The 15,357-nt window shown below is 42.1% G+C and overlaps 2 protein-coding genes across 3 annotated transcripts in view; one reads left to right on the top strand and one right to left on the bottom strand.

Annotated features, from left to right (window-relative positions):
• LOC308306307 (sorting nexin-14-like) overlaps positions 1–15,357 on the top strand; it is a 450,899-nt gene that overhangs the window by 166,603 nt on the left and 268,939 nt on the right. The gene's annotated exons all lie outside the window — the stretch shown is intronic.
• The window catches only part of myo6b (myosin VIb), a 63,081-nt gene that overhangs the window by 44,362 nt on the left and 3,362 nt on the right, over positions 1–15,357 (bottom strand). For both annotated transcript variants that reach the window (XM_080750444.1, XM_080750445.1), the window contains exons 2-10: positions 14,242–14,378; positions 9,733–9,802; positions 9,497–9,570; positions 8,457–8,586; positions 7,849–7,954; positions 7,328–7,383; positions 7,125–7,222; positions 5,577–5,741; positions 4,009–4,089 (exon numbers count right to left, since the gene is read on the bottom strand). In XM_080750444.1, the coding sequence (XP_080606570.1) occupies positions 4,009–4,089; positions 5,577–5,741; positions 7,125–7,222; positions 7,328–7,383; positions 7,849–7,954; positions 8,457–8,586; positions 9,497–9,570; positions 9,733–9,802; positions 14,242–14,361 (900 nt within the window). In that variant the 5' untranslated portion in view covers positions 14,362–14,378. The remainder of the gene's footprint in view (positions 1–4,008; positions 4,090–5,576; positions 5,742–7,124; positions 7,223–7,327; positions 7,384–7,848; positions 7,955–8,456; positions 8,587–9,496; positions 9,571–9,732; positions 9,803–14,241; positions 14,379–15,357) is intronic.

The raw sequence follows: 15,357 nt of genomic DNA, 5'->3' as shown, positions 1-15,357 counted from the left end.
CGTTCACGAAAGGAGGGTCCAAGGTAAGTCTATCCGCAGGTACGTTTTGTTCTTTGAGCTTTCCTCTCTTTCTTTTGCCGGTGTTTATCTCACTTGACGACAGTCTCTTAGTTCCCATTTTCCACAGTTCAGCTGTCCGAACTGCGCCTTCAGTGAAGTGTCTGCCTTGATGGGTCATTTGCTCGTGGTAGTAACGTTCCAACAAGGTAGCTACTTGATTGTTGTTGGGAAGACTGATCAGATGCTTTTCTTCCCAGGTCATCTCTGCGGATGATGTCTGATCTCCGACTTGTTTTTTCTTTTTTAGAAGACGGCTTCTCGGGGAAGGGAACGGTAAAGGTGCTGCCGAGGTGTTGGCATCATTATTGTAGACATTGTTGTCCGTAAACTCAAGGAAGGCTTGATCTTCAGTGGCCAATGCCATTTTATCATCCTCCTTTGTTCCCTCAAACACGTTGCCCCTAAGGTCATCAGTGTCACCTTTCAGGAGGCCTGTCTCTTTGGAGCTTTGATTACGTGCCCTTGATGTGTTCTTTTCAAACTTCTCTTTGACATGGATAACACTAGTACTTGGAGTCAGGACAGACGTCTGTCCATTAGGTAGGACATTGGTCCTATAGACTTTAATGCTGCTTGGCTTGTAGACTCCCTTCAGACATACGTCTCCAACAATGACCCAGCCGAGGTCCAGTTGCTGAGCATACGGTGCATCGTTGGGTCCATTGAACTGTTTACGTACTTTGTGTACGCGTAGTATGTCTCGACCGAGAAGCATGAGAATGGCTGCGTCAGGATCAATTGCTGGTATTTTATCTACCACTGGTTTGAGGTGAGGATAATGACGTGCTATGTCAGCTGAGGGGATCTCTGCACGGTCATCGGGCATCATATCACACTCAATTAACGTTGGAAGTGTGATCTGTACACTGCCATCTATTGGCTCAACTATGAGATTGCTTGCGCGTCTTCCTGAGGTCTCTGTGACCCCTGCGCATGTTTTAAGGGAGTAAGAAGTGGCACCTGATCCAATACCAAACAGATCAAATAGCTTACTCTTGGCCAGCGACCTATTACTCTGTTCATCGAGGACAGCGTATGCTTTAACAGCTTTCTCTCGTTGACCTGCAGGGTATACACGGACCAAGCATATTTTGGAGCATGATCGGGAGTCACCTGAATTCCCACAAACCTCTGTGCACTTCGACAAGACTTCTGTAGTCTCAGTCTCATCCATTTGTTGCTCCCCGCCATCATCTTCGCTGATGACAGAGCTCACTGTCTCCCAGACTGCTGGACCTGGGTGTAGCGCAGTTGGGTGTCTGTCACTGTTGCACTCTCTGCACAGCACAGTTTTATCACAGTCCTTGGCGATATGATTTGTTGAGGCACAACACTTGAAACAGATGCGTTTCTCTTTGAGGTAGGCTTTTCGCTCCTCTATGTTCTTGCTGCGGAAACCACGACATTTCCTTAGAGGATGGGGCAAGTTGTGTAAAGGACACACTCTGTCTGGATCCTCAATCCCTTTCTCCTCCTTGTTTTGTTTGTCTGCACCTTCTGTGGAAACCTCTGTTTTCCTGGTGAACACAGATTGTTTGATTTGTTTCTGTGGTATATCTGTCCTGTTTGAACCACTGATGGTAAGTTCAGCAAAGCTGGGGTCATTTCGTATCTTTGCTTGGTCTTGGATGAACTGTACAAAGACGTGAAAAGGAGGGTATTGAACCCGGAAGTCTTCCTTATACTTGGAGCCAACTGAGATCCATTTCTCCACAAGGTGATAAGGGAGCTTCTGAGCGATGGGATTGACTCCCCTGGGTGTGTTGAGGTAAGAGAGCCCAGGTAAGAATCCATCTTTCCTGGCTGACTCCAGCTCTAGCAATAGGTCTCCTAGCTCCTGCAGCTTTTGGTTATCCTTATTTGCAATCTTTGGAAACTCCTCTAACCTCTTCATCATAGCATTTTCAATCATTTCAGCTGATCCATAACATTCTTGCAACCTTTTCCACACCATTTGTAGTCCTTCGGTGGCGTTATGGATGTGAACTGAACGGATTCGTTTGGCCAGCTCTGCAGACTGCGGTCCCAGCCACTTGGACAGTAAATCTAGTTCTTCTCTAGAGCTGAGGTTTAAGTCACGAGTGGAGCTGACAAAGGAAGCCTTCCATGCCCAGTAGTTCTCTGGTCTGTCGTCAAACTCCAGGAGACCAGAGCTAACCATTTCTTTGCGAATAAGGTATCTGGCTAAGTCTGACATTCCTGATTGATCATGCGAGGATATTCTACTGGGCATGTAGTTTGTTGCACCTTGATTAGGTGTGAATTGATGCGAGGGCACGAAATTGGTTGCACCTTGAGTAGGTGTTAAGTGATGCGTGGGCCGACTAGAGGGCATGACATTGGTTACCCCTTGAGAAGGAGTGAACTGACGCGTGGGCATGCTAGGTGGCATGACGTTGTTTACAGCTTGAGAAGGAGTGAGCTGATGCGAGGGCATGCTAGATGGCATGGTGTTGGTTGCGCCTTGGTGGAGGCGCTGCTGTCCTTGTGAAGGTGCGAAGTGAAGCTGCCGAGGAAGGTGCTTTTCTTGGGGAGATTTGTCAGGGCTCACAGGGTTTTGCTGGCTGTGACGTCCGCCTTGTATTTCGTGCAACGAGTGGAAAGAGTCACTTTCTTCCGCAATACTGCGTATCTCCATACCATGAATATCCGTATCACCGTTGTCCATGTTCTGCTGGCGCTCTGGTGAAGAAACAGGTTCTTGTTTCTGGTACTGGAGTTGTTGCTGGCCATTGTCCACAGAATGTTGATGCACATATTCGCGTTGTTCTGAGGGATATGGATCCATTCTTGTCAAATTTGGCCTTGTAGGTTCTTCTTCCTCATAAGCTTCTAATATTTCCGCCTCTGCGCATGCTGCTTCAGCAGCACCCCGGACCTTCATCGCATCGAGGTTAGCCTGTAATTCAGCTGCCCTGCATTTCTGTTCCGCATCAATCTCTGCTCTTTTCTTTGATTGTTCCGCTTCAATCTGTGCCTGCTCGATTAACATCTCTGCTTGTCTTTGGGCATATAAAGCTTTGACTCTTGCAGCTTCAGCCTTGGCTCTTGCTCTGATAGCTGCAGATCCGTGTGATGAGGCATGATTAGAGCGGCCTGTTCGACTGGAAGAACGGCTAGTGTGTTCAGAAGGTGCATCTTGTTTGTCTGGGTTACGGTTTTGATCATCCATGATAGATGTCTTCTGGTCTGCAGTTTGGCTCACTTTCCGTTGAAAGCAGACTGAATGTTAAACCTTTTTACTATTCTGCTCTTGCTTTTTTAGTGGTCAGCTTAGCAGATAGCTAACATGATATGATCCCTTGTAGAAGAAAGACCCAGGAGACCGGAGTGTAGTATAGGCCTTTTAGTTAAAGCATCATATCTTTTTTGTAAAACTGTGAACATAAAACATAAACATACATTCAGAATACTGTAAACTACATACTGTACATCATCATACTGCTACAGTACATAAGACAAAATGAGAAAATGTGTAGCCTGATATGTGGCTTACAGGCCTACTTAGTATCCAAGCTTAGTTAGTGATACAATGCCACTAATTAACATCCAACAATGAACAGAACCATCACACTAAAGCAGTCTTAAACTGACAATGCATAATATATCAAAGTATACATTTGCATGTTACATTCAAAATAAACTTACAGGTTTAGACCTTCAAAGTCCACAAAGTAGAAAAGTGGCAAGCTTGGAGCCTGCAGTGAGTGTTTGTTTGTCATGTGCTCTGATACTGTTTGACATGGCTGTCTGGAAACACTGAGCTGAACTGACTACGGCAAGACCGGAGGGTCAAAAAGAACAGTACAGAAAAGGCAAAAACATTAAATGCAATACAACATTCCACCACTAGGTGTCATCGAAAATAAACATGCTGGGGCAGAACAATAACATTAAAAAAGCACAGCAGCGATAATGGGGTTGAGATTACAAAGAACATGGAATTACCTGAGGACTCTTGCGGTTCTGCGTAATCTGTTTATCCGAGTCCTTATCAGCAAAATATCTGGTGCATCCTCGATTCAGATACTGTGAGTGGGAAAGCATCAAAAACACAGATGCATGATTAAGATTTGGATTATCAAATTTCAGACACACAATTCAGTGTAATCTTCTTGGGTGGAAACCTTAGGGGGCTTGTTGTTTTGTTTTTCATCATCAGAAAACAAATTACTTTGTCATCTTTCCAATATGACTTCACACTTGACTAGATGTGAATCATACGTCAGGTAATTGCCTCTGTTGATGTGGGTGTCACCTAAGGGACTTCGGTATAATTATGCTGTGACAAAACAACTTCAAACAATGCGTATTTGTTCTGTTAAGTGTTGTTATGGAGTGTTTACCAGAGCATAAGCACCTTTGTTCTCTCTATTCATATGCCACTGAATATACTGTCACCGATAGGGGACTGACTTCACTGGGGAATTTGATTGGACGATTTATTTAAATGCATAAGTATCCCATAAGCCAGTGGTTCTCAAAGTGGATTCCAGGGACTATGTGGGTTCCTAGGGGGGGTCTATACAAAACTATAACTCTGACAGTGTACACATGGAACCAAATGAACCCTAAGGGGTTCATTTGGTTCCATTTGTACACTGTCAGAGTTATGGGGAGACCTTGAAATGTGAATGTTTGAGAAACACTGCAAAGCTACTTACAAGCAAGCTAGTGTGACATCCAGTGGGCTAATGCAGAATTGCACTGGACAAGACTATGTAATGACATCTAACTGGTAGTAGCAGGATTACCTTTAAATTATCTATAAAAAGTACACATCAGAAAACAGCATATAATAACGTAGGTACAATGTAACAGAAAATATGGTGTAGTACCGTATTTAACAAAAAAAGTTTGCATGTAGGTACCTTGAGTAAAGCCATTCTCAAGTGACACTCAACTTTCTCTTTCAAAAGAAGTCAATCAGCCATGAAGGTCATTGTGTTCAGGTGCTCCTTCTATTTGCAGCTTTTAAAATATGTCTTCGGTGAGAATCTGTAACCGGTGCTGTGTGTGCATGCATGATTGTACAACAGCAGTTTATAGAGGACCTAACAGAATTATGGCTGAGTGTGCAAATCCTAGACATATCCTGGGTCAAAATATCATATGTCAGCATTCCCCCTGCAATACTTTGTAAAAAAACTTTGTAAACTTACTGTAAAATGAAATTCCATTATTCATTCCTCCGCCTACAACATTTTTGTGATCACCAAACCTAATCGGAGTCAAAATGCCATATCGTCGTTGTCAGGTGGAAACCTTGTACGTCCAAAAAACGTCCGTTTTGTGTTCATCATTGTGAAAATAATTTAAAATAGTGAAAATAGAAGATCTACAAGCATCTATTTTCACTACTTTAGTGCAAGACTCTTGTATGATGAAGCAGGGCTTTAATTGACAAAAAAAAACATACACGTTTGAAACATGGAGATACAAGGTTTCTGACCAAAAGTGACGACTGACGACATATGTCAGCATTCCTTTGTGAATGCAGACCCCTGCCCACTCACCCTGAAACTGTCAGGAGAATCAAGGTGAAACTTCTTCTTGATGTCCTCGGAGGCCCCAGCGCAGAGCCTGTAGAAGATGTGGTAGTTCCTCTCCTCTTTACTCTGCATGCAGATCCTCGACTTCTCCAGCAGGTAGTGGGACACAAAACCGCCCACGACTGCATTCTAATTAGTAATGTACACAGAAAAGAATGTATTTTAGTTGCATTGTACATCAACTTGGCATGATGGCAAGTCCAAATATTGTTGTCGATCATGTTTATAAAGCCTGATTTATTGCAACTGTAGGTCCCAGTTTACTGTCAGAACCGTCACAGCTTGACCGTATCCGTCCGTCCGGAACGCCTGACACTGTGGTTCCCCTGAAACATCACTGTGACATCACATGTGACATCACGGTGATGTCATATACTCAGAGCAGGTATCTCCTTATATGGGCATAAACAGGTGACATCACAGTGGTGTGGCTGGTTCAGACAGGGATCTCCATGTATGGGCATAACATGGATTGTATGTTGTGATGTCATGAGAATCACCCAGACAGACAAACAGAGTCCCTTTTATGCCCATATATGGAGATCCCTGATGTCATCAATATTAAGCCCATATCTAACAGGATAACAGCTTCATATGGGAATGCCCATATATGGAGGAAGACAGCCCATATATGTGTGGCTGGTTCAGACGGGGATCGCCATGTATGGACATAAAAGGGATTGTATGTATGATGTCAGATGTGATAGACGTAATAGGACTTTCACATAACGAATAACTGAGTAAGCATGTTTGTGGTCTCACAGCATATCTTCATATACAGTACATGGATCTCTATATATGGGTACCAGGAGTCTCCATATATGGGAGCTGTCTTACAAGTAATTTAGAAAACCTAGCCAAGTATATACAAAGGTATATTAATGACATAGTTCAATATTGAAAATGGGTTGTTCTCCCCTTCAAGTCCAAGAAAATTACACAATAGGCAAAATAGGCTTTTTTAATTATTGTTGATAGAATTTGCTTGTTTCCATTCATTTTTGGTTAAAAGTGTGATTTGGGGACATTTGCAATTCAAGATCCTCGGTTATTGGGTACAAAAAAAAACAGATAAGGATTCTAAACGATATTTTGACTTAAATTGTATACAGCTACAGTATTAGGCCTACCTTATATCATGTAGCTGTACAACCCAAGGTTCAATTCAATAGCTTTAAAAGCAAAGTCTTAACTGTATCAATGTACACTCATTCTCAGTATACTGTGTATACATACTCAGCATTAAATCATTTATTGGTGGAATGTGTGTATCTTCTGTGTATTCTGAAATGGCTGTTATTAAAGTGTACTGTTTTTTTCCCCCTTTTTTTCAGTTTTTTATGGGAGCTGTAGTTAATATGGCCTCTGTTGTTTCTGTAAGTGAATGTGAATGGATGCACGTGGTGCAGCAGAAACAATTTGAGCTAGATAATAAAGTTCACCCAGCCTAATAACCACGGTTAATGCGGTGGAATAGTGATCATTAAAACTATTATAGACAAGCATCATTACCTTCTCGTTGAAGTGGATCTCCACAAATTTCCCAAAGCGACTACTGTTGTTATTACGGACGGTCTTTGCATTCCCAAAGGCCTCAAGGAGAGGATTTGCTGGATTTCACAATTAAAAAGAACATTTAAAATGTCATCATCAAAACCAATGTTATTATTTATTCACATGTATTATAGGAGGTTATTGTGTTAATTTGTTGTTACCTTCAACAATTCTTTCATCAATGTCTTGACCGGTTCCATATGATGTGGTCAGATATCTATAGAATGGAGATACAGTATGGTAACAATAATGATGATTAAAAGGTTAAGCATCCAAGGCTATAGAGAATAAGGATGCAGACACATTGAGCTATATTTTCATCCATGCCCTAAACCCTTTTTTTTTTTTTACTATTTTGAAAAACATTTTAAGATACTTAAAATAGCCGATCTACATCGAAACATTGTGAGCTTGTAGATCAGCTATTTGAAATATTTAAAAATGTTTTTCAAAATAGTTGAACTATACAACTTAATATTGAGGCAATATAAGCCTTGTAAAATGACACAATTGAATAAAATGAACAAAACCGTTTTTTATAAAAACGGGTTAAAGTAGTGAACATAGCCGATTTTCACTACTTTATGATGAAGCATGGAAACTTGGAGATACAAGTGACGATATTATACAATGCAGTACCATACTGTGTACTGTATGTGACATCGATTTGTTCATACTGTACCTTAGGACAAACTTAGTGTTTTCAGTCTTTCCAGCACCAGATTCACCAGAAACTATGATGGACTGACTCAGCTTCAGGAACTTCATGTCCCTGTAAGCCTTGTCCGCTGAGGGAAGAAAGATAAACGTGCACAATACATTTATGTTATAGTTGCTTGCTTGAATAACGAATAAAGTTATATTTGAACAAAGCTCGTTTCAAATCTTGAATCTTGGGCTGTATTGCGAATGCTTTACTGTGGCTCTTGGTAAAGCTAAGGACTGCACAACATTTATAACAAATGTAACTTAAATTCACAAATGCTCACGAGAGCCTTTAGTATAGACACATTTGAATAATAAATATATCGTCGTTGTCGGGTGGAAACCCCGTATCTCCAAGTTTCAAATGTGTAAATTCTTTCGCAAAGCAAAGCCCTGCTTCATCGTACAAGGTTGTAGCACAAATTTTTTTCTAAATGATAAATACAAAACGAACGATTTTGGACATACAAGGTTTTCACCCGACAACGACGATATATATATATATAAATACCAGGTAGGCGTAAACATTGATAATGTGTTTATGTTTGATGATACAGTATGTGAGATTAAACTGGATGCTCTTACCAATAGCATATACATGAGGTGGAAGTGTACCCAGGGACTTTCCATGATAGGACTTGATGGTCTCAGGAGAATACAATTTGGGGATCTCAAAGTATGGATTCACAGCTATCAATATGTTGGCAACATATGTCTGTAAGGAAGCAAATAGAGGAAGGAGTAATCATGAAGAGTGGTTCAAAGCACTTAAGGGAATGTTATGATGATTATAATCACTGGACAAGAAAACTAACTGTAGTCTGTTACAACTTAGGCATTAAGCAGACACTATTGTCCAGAGCGTCTTACAAAATGCAAGATCAAAGTAAATAGCATGAACCCAAGTAAACAAAAGACAGGGGAAATGGTCATGTACTGTAAATAGAGTGCAAAAAAGTGCTGCAAAGTAATTAGTAGACCAGATCTAGAACATCAAACCTAGCAGCTAACCAATATTGATCTATGATCTAAACAATTTTATTTTAGGTCAAGCAAACAGTATGTCCAATTAGCATAACACATGTGAACACGTAAAACATCCATCCGCATAGTAGCTGACAAGAAGGGATGAGGAGCGATAGGGGGTGAGGTAGAGTCTACATTTAAAGTGGAAACTAGAGAGTCAGTGAGTCTGTCTGTAGTCCTGACTGAGGGGGAAGGTGTAGGGGTGGATCATGTCCTGAGGGTAAGGGTCTGCCATGCCCTTGTTTATCTGTGTATTGTGTCAGTGTAGCATACAGCTGCCTACCAAGTATTCTCTTACACACTTAAAAAACAAGAGACCTGTTTGAAACTGGTGAGATATTCCCTCTACCATCTGTCACTCATTTCCTAAGTGGGGGGACTGGGTGTGCCACTCACTCAGTGACCCCTCGCTAGCTTCCCTCCCCTTATAACCACCTGACACTCGATTAACCCCCCAAGGGAAAAGGACAGGCAGGCAATCTTCTCTCTGTCTTAGAAGGTCCTCCATCCTGCTACCTTCCCAGAGATGCAATGGGATAACAATGTCCACATATTACTGTTCCCACAAGATGGAGGTGTGTAAGGACAAGTAAACGTACGTAAATGTGGTCTTTACAGTAGCGCACTCTGACATTGTGGAGGAGAGTGGCTTCATTCAGGTACATTAGTGAACCTAAACAAAAAACAAAACAGAAAAACAATATCAAAACACTGCACTCAAAATACACACATGCATGTATAACTTCATTATATTTAATTCCTGTTAGAAATATTGAAATGGGAGGCTGTTCCTCATTATGAATGTACTGTATAATTTTGAACGGCGGTAACTTACAGTTATCTTCTACGTGTTTGTCGATGTCATCCTCTGCTGGATAGACTTGGCTCATAGGAGCCAGAAAGGTCTGCAACATGAAAAGCAGAAAATGGCTTTTGGTAGGAACGAGTAATGAAACAAAAAAAAAGGATTATGAGCATATTAAATGGGGGCAGATACAACCATACAGTAGCAACGTCTAAATGTCTGACAAAAGATAAACATGAATGCATTTCCATGAATCATTCATTGCGTTTAAACCTGCAAGACACAAGCAATCTTTGTTTTCATCATCATGAAGGAGGCCTTTGACATAGAAATGTAAGTGTTTTTACTAAGTTATAATTTAATGTCAGTTTAATATCAACCTAATATCAGGTAAAATTCAGTAATTGTTTTGACTAGCTTCTCTACTAATTTCACAGTGTATGATTTGGACTATTTTTTCCCCCCAGAAAATTAGAGGAGAAGGCCTTTTGCACACCTACAAGGACAGGTGCGTTGGAACAGTAACGTAGACGAATGGAGAAGAAGAGTCCCGCACACTGTCTTCACTCACAATAAATTTATTACAACGTTTCAGTCGTTCAGACCTTCATCAGACATGCCTGATGAAGGTCTGAACAACCGAAACGTTGCAATAAATTTATTGTGAGTGAAGACAGAGTGCGGGACTCTTCTTCTCCATTTGTCCCCCAGAAAATTCAAAATGGTGGAAAGAAACGGTGTTTGCATATCGTCGTTGTTGGGTGGAAATCTCCTAGTTTCAAATGCGTAGGTTCTTTCGCAAAGTAAAGCCCTGCTTCATCATACAAGGCCATTGCACAAAAGTAGTGAAAACAGCAGATCTACTGTTTTCACTAGTTTAAATCATTTTTAAAATGATAAATGCAAAACGAACGGTTTTGGACATACAAGGTTTTCACCCGACAATGACGATATTATATAAGTTCATAGGGTCGGACAAATTAACACATTCATCCAATGGCATTGCGAGGATAAGCAATAGGCATTGACTGTGCAAATGTGGTCTTTAAATTAGCTAAAACTATTGTTTTGATCTTTGATCTCTGTTTTTATCTACTTTAAGTGGGGTCTTAAGTTTTTTTTTTTTTTTTTACCTTTTTAGCTTGGTTTTTATGCTGTTGTTTTTAAACCGTGTAGAACTTTGAGATTTAAATGTAAAGAATACAATTTATTATTATTATTGCCCTTACAGGGTTAAAGATCACATTAGTCATGTTTGCTGCTACACCTTCATCACAAGCTGAAAGAGCTACTGATATTCATGCTCTATTGTTCAAGAGTCTGAGTTAATGGAAATAAACTCAATGGAACAAGCCGGCTGTGAGAGAAACAAGGAGAGACATGGCAGGATGATGAATAATTTGGTGGGAGAGCAACAGGATCTGAGGACCTGTGTGTGTGTGTGTGTGTGTGTGTGTGTGTGTGTGTGTGTGTGTGTGTGCGCGCGTGCGTGCGTGCGTGCGTGCGTGCGTGTGTGTTGCTCTATGCTGATCTTGTGGGGAGTCACTGTATTATTGAAAACACCCAAGCACCTCCCCTGTGACAAAAACAGGCAGAGGGTATTTATTGATTCTGTACCTGAACTAGACCAGGTCACCTGGTTGTGCCAGACCCGCAATGAAAACTAGTATGGCACTGAACTAACACATGAACACACAGGATTTTATAGTCTCAGCAACAAAGCGTAGTGAGCTTGTAGATCGGCTGTTTTCACTAGTATGGCACTGAACTAACACATGAACACACAGGATTTTATAGTCTCAGCAACAAAGCGTAGTGAGCTTGTAGATCGGCTGTTTTGACTAGTATGGCACTGAACTAACACATGAACACACAGGATTTTATAGGCTGAGCAGCTGGAAATGTTTGTGAGCTTGTAGATGGGCTGTTTTCACTAGTATGGCTGTGGGGCAAATGTTTTGCAGCACTGAACTAACACATGAACACACAGGAATTTATAGTCTCAGCAGCTCGTCAGCCAACTCAACTCAGCTGGTCCCGTACAGGTGACGGCACTCAAGGCAATCAGCCGAGCAAGGGAAGGGAGGGGCAGATGAGCAGTCAGAGGCAAACACAGGCACACTGAGGAAAAGAGGGACACTGAGGAAAAGTGGGACCGACCGACAGACCGACAAAGCCTTATGTAGGCCGACCCCCTGGGTCTGGCAAAAATCACACTTGTGTGAACTGAGCGGTGGTGTGTGTGTGTGTGTGTGTGTGTGTGTGTGTGTGTGTGTGTGTGTGTGTGTGTGTGTGTGTGTGTGTGTGTGTGTGTGCAACAGCGCCCCTCCCTTAACATGTGTGGTCAGAAAAGGTTACTGCAGGCTACAGACAGACAGACACGGAGACACGGAGACAGACAGACCCACACACACGGCCACGTATAGGAGCGTTGTGACCACCACTCAAAAAAGGACCTTCAGAAGGCAACCAAGACAACCTGCTTATGACTAATAACCTGAGTTAAGACTAATTTGTACTCCGTAAAACGACGGTGTTGGATGCAGACGAGAAAATGATTTATAAGCTTGTAGATCAGTTTTTGTCTGTAACCAACTCTAACTGTCCAACTGCCCCCCACCCCATGCACACCTCTAATCACACTCACTGCATTTTCATATTGTCATTGTTGGGCAGAAACCTTTTATCTCCAAGTTTCAAAGTTGTACGTTTTTTTCGCTAAGTAAAGCCCTGCTTCATCATACAAGGCCGTCACACAAAACTAGTGAAAACAGCAGATCTACAAACACACAACGCCTCGTGGTGCGAGGCATTGTGTGCTTGTAGATTGGCTGATTTCACTAGTTTAGTTCATTTTTTAAATGATAAATACAAAAAGAAAGCTTTTGGACAAGGTTTCCACCCGACAACGACGATATGCATGTTGTGCATCTAATGTTTCCTCTCCCCATCGTTGCTGTGTGTATCTGTATGCACAGAGGTGGTGCATGATGCACGTGCAGTGCATGCTTGCATGTCTGAGCTACTGGGGCAAGTGGAACGCTAGCATAAACAGAACACGCTTTGCGTGCTTCTTACCGTGACTCAAATGGGACACTGCCAGACAAAATAACATTGTGTGTCCAACCGATGGACTGGACAAAGCAATGCCCCAAAAAGTGCGTACACTCATCAGCCAAGCAGAACCAATCGAGGGTCATATACTGACATGAGGCTCTAATGAGCTCAACTCAACAATAAAGGAAACTCAATGAGCCTTTCATCGCCTAGATTGGCTCTGGGTTTTCACAAAGGCATGAAATTAAGCCTAACACACAAAGTCTACTGATATTAATGTTAATTCAGAGGTATTTTCTAACAATGTGTAAATGGTTCTGTTTTGTTTATTAAATGAAATACTGGTATGGAAAAGATGAACATCACAAGAAATTGACACATTTTCACAAGTAAACACAGCAGAAGGTAATACGTTAAGTTATTACTTAGGGTATTACTATAGGTTATCAATGTATTACTAATAACCTAACTGGGTGTGTTACGTTTATGTTACTGTGTGCCACTATGAAGTTGACTGTACAGGAGCTGTCCACTCCACACTGGCACAGTGGCACACAGAAACAACTAAATGAAACACACACAATGAACACTAGGCTATTACCCTCAGTTGCATTTGCCATTTCAAAATGGCTGCTGTGGAAAGGATCTGTGCTGCTGTGTTTCTTGCAAACATTACAGCCACTTGCAGCCTCCTCAGTGAAGACAACACACACTGGGGACATGAGGAGGCTCGGGTGTAACAGGTGGCCTTCTCCTCCTAATGACCAGCTCTCCCTCTAGGCAACACTATCAGCACACCTGCTGCTGCGCTGTTTACTTATTCATGTGCCTGTGCATCGCCACATTTTGTTCATGCACTCTCTCAGGTTTCTCACGTTTTACTCATTGTGTTAACGGCGCCTTTCCAACCTTGAAATTGCAATTTAGCTAAACAGCATTTATTTTTCCAATGTGTATGTGCTGCCTGGTACTCTACTTCGACTGGCACTTTTATGAAAAATTCCAATCTCTTGTTATATGACTGTTCGAATGTAATACTCACAAAGGAAATGTTTAATGTACAGTGTCTCCCGTTAAAAGTATAATGTGTGAGAGTCCGCGTGCACACGTGCTGTTGGGATCGAGTTAGCAAACAACCAATTCATGAGTGCCACCTGTGTGGCTGAGAGTGCATCTCTTGCAGGGGCCTCTAGTCCACACCTACAAGAAGTAGCACTGACACCAACATGGCTGACCCCCCACCCACCTTTAAAACTTGAGCTGAGGTCTTCAGTGACCTGAACCAAGATGTGTGTGTGTGTGTGTGTGTGTGTGTGTGTGTGTGTGTGTGTGTGTGTGTGTGTGTGTGTGTGTGTGTGTGGCTGTGTGTGTGTGTGTGTGTGTGTGTGTGTGTGTGTGTGTGTGTGTGTGTGTGTGTGTGTGTGTGTGTGTGTGTGTGTGTGTGTGTGTGTGTGTGTGTGAGAGAGAGAGAGAGAGACCCACCTTGCCCCTCTGGTTCAGTGGCTCTATGGTGAGTGCTTCAGCTCCTATGTCAACTATCATGCCCAGCTGGAACCCGTCGGTGGGGTGGGGCGCCCATACTGGCTTCCCATCCTCCTCCATGACTCACCTCCAGTCAGCTGTACAGTAGGGTGGGGGGGGGGGGAGAGAGAGAGAGAGAGAGAGAGAGAGAGAGAGAGAGAGAGAGAGAGAGAGAGAGAGAGAGAGAGACCATTAATCCAGTAAGAATAGTTATCTTGTTGCGGAACTTACACCACATTGTATTTGTACCTCATACAGTATTACCACGTGCTTAAAAGACAGGAAAAGAGTAACCCATTAACTGAGCATCGAGTCTCGTAATATGCTATAGCAGTGATTAACAATAATATAAAGGACAAAGTACTGACATTTTCCACTTTTCTATTGGCCGACATCAATGTTACATTTGTGGTTATGCATAACTGAGGCATAGCTTTTTCAGCCATGACATTGCAGTGTTCAATGTCATGAACTCCTTCCATTGGAGTCATCAAACTCTAAGCACGTGATCTACTGTATCTCTCAAGGGGATCTATCTCCTGAGGGAATCCTGAGATAAATGATGAATCATCAGCATCACCTCAAGTGACATGACACACTAGCAAGTGACCTCCTACAGTAAGTCTGTATAGTAGCTCTTTTTCTTTACCAACTCAGACCTGTAGTCATGTATTTTATACGTTCAAGGACACCAGTAGGCCAACAACCTGAAATCTTCTTCAGATAAAATGTGAAAGAAAGCCCGATTTACACCTTTCCCTCTGACTCTGATATTGATACGTGTGTGTTTAACTGTCAACCTTTGACAGTTAATCCTACAAACAGAGCACTCCTCAGAGCAGCAGTGCTGACATCCACACTATCCAATTAGCTTCAGGGATTGAGGTCAATTGTTAAAGGGGTCAGGAATTGGAAACTGCTGATGCAGCCTTCAGCAATGCCTTGAAGATCAGCAGGCCCATTCATTCAGTCCATCTGTACCACTGACAGCTTGTGTCCTGACAGCCCCGTCTTGCCCCGCACCATGACACTAGTCACCCCATTCAAACATAATCTCCAAGATTATTAGAAGCAATG

This window comes from Nannobrachium achirus (genome assembly GCF_963921795.1).
Source record: "Nannobrachium achirus genome assembly, chromosome: 20".
NCBI classification, from domain to species: Eukaryota; Metazoa; Chordata; class Actinopteri; order Myctophiformes; family Myctophidae; genus Nannobrachium; species Nannobrachium achirus.
Note: the sequence above shows the minus strand (reverse complement) of the source record. Positions and strands in the feature narration are given on the sequence as shown.